At 35.5% G+C, this 6,521-nt stretch overlaps 1 protein-coding gene across 1 annotated transcript; it reads right to left on the reverse strand.

Annotated features, from left to right (window-relative positions):
- Window positions 1-557: 557 nt before the first annotated feature.
- On the reverse strand, window positions 558-4,894 carry LOC131051538 (cytochrome P450 734A1). The gene is made up of 5 exons (XM_057986113.2): window positions 4,397-4,894; window positions 3,696-3,910; window positions 3,171-3,415; window positions 2,481-2,886; window positions 558-1,373 (listed from the first exon to the last, which is right to left on the reverse strand). The coding sequence occupies exons 1-5, from the start codon at window positions 4,665-4,667 to the stop codon at window positions 936-938; spliced, it is 1,575 nt and encodes a 524-aa protein (XP_057842096.1). The 5' UTR covers window positions 4,668-4,894; the 3' UTR covers window positions 558-935.
- Window positions 4,895-6,521: the final 1,627 nt, after the last annotated feature.

Raw genomic sequence — 6,521 nt, forward strand, 5'->3', positions numbered from 1 at the left:
TGTTAGGTTTGTGGTGTGGATTTATGGCATGTTCAAAATTTGAATTCTCATCATGTGCAAGCTAATTCGATTTCAACTAGCCATTATATATCAAATCTTATGCCAAAACTTTTGAAAGGAATTCGTCAATGCTGCTAATATTTAATTATTGGATTTTGAATAATAGTCATTTATTATAATTTTATCCATCTTCAATCCTAAATATAATATCAATCCTCAATCCTTGTGGGAACTCTTTTTCGCTCAAGCAATTATTAATCATAACATCTGATAATAAACCCAAATTTATGTGGGAAATGTTGCTTATTTACTTAATTAGATGATATATAAGCAAATTGAATAGACCCCAAATCATGTGAAGTGCGGTCATTTTAAAAACTATATAATATACCTCCTCTCCCTTTTCATATGTGAAGTGTTCTATGTGATCCCAATTAAGAAAAAAAAAATCCTAAACAGCTTAGTCCCCGCATTAGTTTGTCAACTTTAGATACTTAAAAGAAATAATATTGAATTAAAAAAAAACAACATTTTGGAAACGAAGGTTATCTTATATATGAACACCACAAAAATATAATCTCATAGAAGTCTTGTTTGTAGTACAGTTAGGTGCCTCTTGCAAAGAGTGCGAGATAATCTCATATTACTATAAGCCATATGTAGACCCAAAAACAAATTCCCCCACATTGTAGACTATAAAAAGATCCATATCCATACATTCCATTTTACTTGATATAAACTACTATCATCAAACTATGTATTTGGTTCTATTTCAAAAGCAAACACAATATGACACAAATTACACTTTACAAGCAACTCTTAGCTGCCTTAAATCATAAACTGGAGCTATGATCTCTCTATCATCTTTTCTGCTATCATCCTACAATGAGCTCACTGACTTTAAGTAAATTTAACATGATTAATTTTCAGTTCATTCATTCATTATGCGGAATACTGCTCAAAATCATCTGAGCTCCAAACTGGGGCTGAAGAAAAACCATAGGGATAGGTGCATGAGTATAGGTCGGCGATACAGAGAAAGAGAATTGTTGCAATATCATGGCTAATATAACCTTGGCCTGCAGCACTGGGAAGTTCTGGCCAACACAAACTCTGGGTCCCAGCCCAAATGGCATAAAAGCCATGGGATGCTTAGCAGCCTTTGAAACTCCTTCAGAAAATCTTTCAGGATTGAATTCCTTGGCATTCTCTCCCCATAATTCCTCATCATGGTGAAGTGCAATGATAGGAAAGAGGAGCTGTGTTCCTGCAGGGATTGATAAGCTTCCCAATTTGGTATCATTGTCTGTTTGTCTGATCAATGCAACTACAGGTGGGTAGAGCCTCAAAGCCTCGTTCAAAATCATGCCCATCTGCACATAAGAAAAGAATAAGCATGGATTCAGAAAACTGTACTATTTGTAATACTAAATATAGTTGTTATTCATATGTAGAACTAGTTTGAGGGCACTATTGGAGAGTGTGTAACTATGTAAGAGTCTTCTGGAATCAACTTTTGGTTTTGGTCTTTTTAGATAATTTTTTATTAGTTTGGTTTAAACAGCACATTCTAAATTTTGATTTGTGTAGATGATTCATCTATAATCACGCTAGTAGGTGGGTTCCACTAGAATGTGATTTCAGATCACCTATCTACATAAGTCAAAACTTACAATAAGCTGTTTAACCCTGATTCAGGTTTGATTTGTTTAGATGATTCATCTAAAATCACACTGGTAGATGGGTCCTACTAAAAAATGATTTCAGATTAGCCACCTACATAAGTCAAAACTAGAATACACTGTTTATCCCTGACCCTAGTCCTCAAGGATAGGTTCCATGGACTGAATAGATCTTTAGAAATCTGACCCAGTTTTGATTTGTCTAGATGATTCATCTAAAATCACGCTAATAGATGGGTCCTACTAGAATGTATTTCAAATTAGCTGCCCACATAAGTCAAAACTTATAATACACTGTTTAACCCTGACCCACATCCTCAAAGATAGATCCTATGGACTGAATAGATCCTTAGAGAAATCCAAAATCACAAACAGTGCTGAAGCCATGCTGTTGATTTCAGAAAACTCTTACAAGCTGTCATAAAGAGTTGGTGCGTTGGTTGGATAAACTCTTTTCTGTCACATCCAATATAGTGGAGTCCCACATGCAGTGCCACTAACTTTTCAAAGGGTATGTGCTAATCGAAATTATATTCAAAATATTCTACTGAAATTATTAAAAGATTGACTGAGGACCCTTCTGTCCTGAATATGGGTATGTGCATTAAAATCATATTTAATTTTTCCATTAGAGATATGTTAAGATAAGTAAGGGAGTTCTACAACTGAATATGCGTTGGCCCTCATTAAAAGCAATATATTTCAATTATTTTATGATTGGCATACTTAATATGGGTTTGGGCTAATCAAAATCATATTCTAAGTACTTACTTGGAATTAGGGACTTCATGTACTTACAAGTTTTAAGTGGTTTACATTTTCTGGTTTAGGAGCTCCCTGTCCACAGATAGACAATACTTCCTTTCTTGCTCGGTCCTGCCAATAAGGGTACATACCAAGAAGTACCATAGTCCAAGTCAGCAAGCACACTGTTGTATCATGGCCCGCAAAGAAAAAGGTCTTGCATTCATCAATGATTTCTTCAGTCTCCATAATTATGGTTTTTTGTACGAATCCTCCCTGCAGCTGTTGTGTGTCCTTGCTTCTGCTGCCTGCTGTCATCACGCTCAGGAGGTCACCACTATAGCCATTGGATCTTCCTGCACTCCTTACTTTCTTTCTGCTTTCAATCAACTGCCTGAGAGAGCTTCTGATTTCTTTATCTAGTTTTCTCATGTACCTCTTTTTCCTAGAAGGACAGAACCTGAATAAACGCTACCAATTAGTTCAATCCAAGTGTATACTTATAACAAACTATCTCCATGTAAAAGGAAGAATATGCAGGTAAGCTGTAGTTAGAGAAAAGTCTGACAGACATTAAAATGAATCACTGTTTGTTTTCTAGGAGAGAAATTATGGCAAAATCCTTGCTTGATATCTCCTGTACAGAGATAAATTCTCTCCTATACAGAGTAATCAATTATGAATTGATAAAAGAACAAAAGAAAGAAAAATGAAACCTTTTCAACGAAAGAAAAGCAATCTTGCCTGCTTATTAGAGCACAGAGTAAACTCCGGGGAGCCTCAGAGATTAGAAGTGCCTGCTCCGCTTGCATATCAAAAATCTGTCTACCCTCCACATAGCTGCCCCCAAACATTATATGGGACAGTATATCATCTGTGAGATCTCTGAACTCTTTGCAGGCTTCTATCTCATTTGCATCTTTCTCAATTCTCTCTTTCCATTTAGCCAGCATAGTGGAAGTGCTTGCCACCATCATCGGAACCAGGCCCTGACATCATAACATTATGCATTGAAATAAAGAATTCAATAACAAGATTTCAATATAATCCTGAGTTAAGTGTCATATTCTAGTGTGTCTATTGGACCTTTGAACAACTATTGCTTGTGTTCTTTTCTTAAGCAGCTCTATAGTGTATCAAAACTGCTTTCAAAGCAAAATAATTCTCCCCAAAAAGCTGCCAGGAACCAAAGCTAACCAAGAAGAAGACGCGGTGTCTCCAACAAATGACACAAATGATTTTGACCAAAGAAAAGAACAAAAGGCAAACCTTCAAATTGTCAATATGGAAAGCAGGATTAATAATTCTCCTATGTTGAGCCCACATTTCTCCTTCCAGACTGACAAGACCGTCTCCATTGAGTTGCTTCATCTGGGTACACTTCTTATATAGACCAGATTTGTTGCACAAAACTTCCCAAATCAAGTCAGGGTCTGTGATATTCAATCTCACAGTAGAGCCAAGCCAGTGGATAAAAGTTTGACCTATCATGCAAGAACAAAGAATGAGTTTTGTATGAAAAGAGTCAAAACAGTTTCACAAACATGTAAGCAAACCTTTTAAGAAAAATTCTCCTCTACCATAACTGTCATATTAAAAACTACATTCTACATCAAACATCCTATAAAACACAAAGCAACAAAGAATTATACAGTTTTACATTGTTCCTAAGATTCTCTGTCAGTCAATACTCTATAAAATGGTGGAGCATCAAAGAAATAGACAGTTATATTCTAATGTCCTTGAGATTCTCCTCCCTCACACAACTACAAATACTATTATTATCTTTCCAAAACTATCGATCACCATTTCCAATTCTTTTTAACAGTGTCAAACATAGCTGCCTACATTGTTCAACAAGCTAAGTTCCTCTGACTGAATGCTTGATTCTTATACGCAAATATTCTGATAAAACAACAACACTATCAATACTTCTTCTACTGAAAAATAGGGTGAGCCATGAAAATCACCATATGTCCTTGTCCAAGAGTCATAAAATGACAGAGCTCTAGGAATAATATTATGGGACAACTTCATGGGTGTGGATATTGCCTTCTCTCTCATCTGGAGCATATCCACCATGTTACCATACCCAAGTCTATAAGGAGGACCTCTGATTCCCTGGCATTCAAAATGCTTCTTCAATTGAAGAGGCTTCCACCATATGCTATTTCCCACTTTCACCAACAAAACCAACACTGAACAGCAAGCCAGAAGACAGATCAACAACAGTATATCCATGATATAATATCTCTAAAGCTTAAGAAACTTGCTTCTCATTTGTCTTCATGGGTGTGTTACAACTTACATTCCTCATGAATTGCTCAGAGAAAGAAAAAAGGGTCATGTAGATATACATGGAGTGTTCTGATGGGGCCTAGGCTAATACCCAATTGGCTCCCTTCCCTCCCTCTACATTTCCTAACTGATTTCCAGAAAACACATTCCTATGTATGTGGAAAAGGCAACTATTAGGTGTAGAAATCAAGGTATTTGATATTATATAGTGCATGACAGGCACCTTTTGATTGAATTTGTCTAGTAATGGGAAACAAAAGAGGGGACACTCGTGCTTGTGTATGGAAACATGCAAATATCCTAGAGCAGTTTCCGAGAAATATGCTACTCAAGAGGCCCTTGACCACAAATGGTGGCTTCAGACAATCGTAGGATGCCTGTAAAACAAAATTTGAGAATTCATGTCAACCATGCCACATGGGTCTAAAATGACCTTGCCTGACACATCTAAAGATATTGGTAATTGGAAGCATGCATTTACCCTCATCATCATTCATTTACATTGGCTATTACTTCAAAATCCTTATGCACACTTTTTCTTCTTTTGGATTTTAAATAATTCCCTCTTTTGTAAGCTTTCTCCCTTATAACCGCAGGAACACTTTCTTGCTCACTCTCAGCTGCTTTGATTACAAGATAAACAATCGATGACATCCCAACTTACAAGGTGGTTTTGTTAGATACAGAAAAAACAATAGTCCAAAACTGTTAATTGGAAGCGGTAGCAAGGTGGTTTCTAAAACATGGTGAGATAGGTTCCACTTTAAACCATAGTCAGGATCTATTAGAGTAGCTTCAACTCAAGAGTACAAATATTCACAGTGATAAAAAAGAAAGTCATTATCCCAATGCTTATATACAAATAATTGAGATTTAGATTTATATTTTAACATAATGTATATAGTTATAAAAATATTTTAATTGAAATTATATGTTTAGATTAATATTAGTATGAGTTTGGGGATCTTTTCAGAGTGCGTTGCTTAAGTGGTGGTGTTTAATATTAGTATGAGTTTGGGGATCTTTTCATAGTGTGTTGGTTAAGTGGTGGTGTTGTTGTGACCACTAAGGTTCAAACTTCTATTGGGCCATTGTGATTGCAAGCTTATGCCTTTGCTGATCTAATGTGCTCACGAGTTTGAGCCTTAACATTGTTAATTAGGTCCCCCATTAGTGACCTAAATACCAAAGGATGTATGTGCCTTTGGGTATCTTATGTGCTCATGGGTTTGAGTTTTAACATTGTTAATTGGGGATGAGATCCCCTAACATTGGAGAGATGAGGTCCCTCGTTTGTGACCTCACTAGTTCATAGCTCCAAGTCAAAAGCATTTCACATGGTACCAAAAGACATGTCATGGGTTCATAAATACGAGTCAACTTAAGGTAAGTAGTTTTAATATTAATGGTTAAGTGTTTATAAAAAATAATTGTGTTAAGGTGAATGATAATATTATAAAGAAATAAGAACTATCACCATTAAGATTAAAAGAAGAAAAAATCTACCATCATTAACATTAAGAAAAGAAAAAGAGTCATCATCATCAATCAATTTAAATGATCATTACAAGATTTATTGATGAAGATTTATTGATGTTAAGGAAGAGAGATTTAGTACTATTACAAGGGCTTTTCCTAACAATCAATGTCGATGAGCCATTAACGTTGAGAAGTGGAGATGTGATAGATTATGTATAAGCAAGAGAATTGTAAAACTCGTTATTTTAGATTAATATTAAAGTGAGATATATTAAAAGTTTAAGACAATTTAAGATAGTAGTTTTAATATCATTGTTC

The sequence above is a fragment of the Cryptomeria japonica genome, chromosome 7 (genome assembly GCF_030272615.1).
Source record: "Cryptomeria japonica chromosome 7, Sugi_1.0, whole genome shotgun sequence".
NCBI classification, from domain to species: Eukaryota; Viridiplantae; Streptophyta; class Pinopsida; order Cupressales; family Cupressaceae; genus Cryptomeria; species Cryptomeria japonica.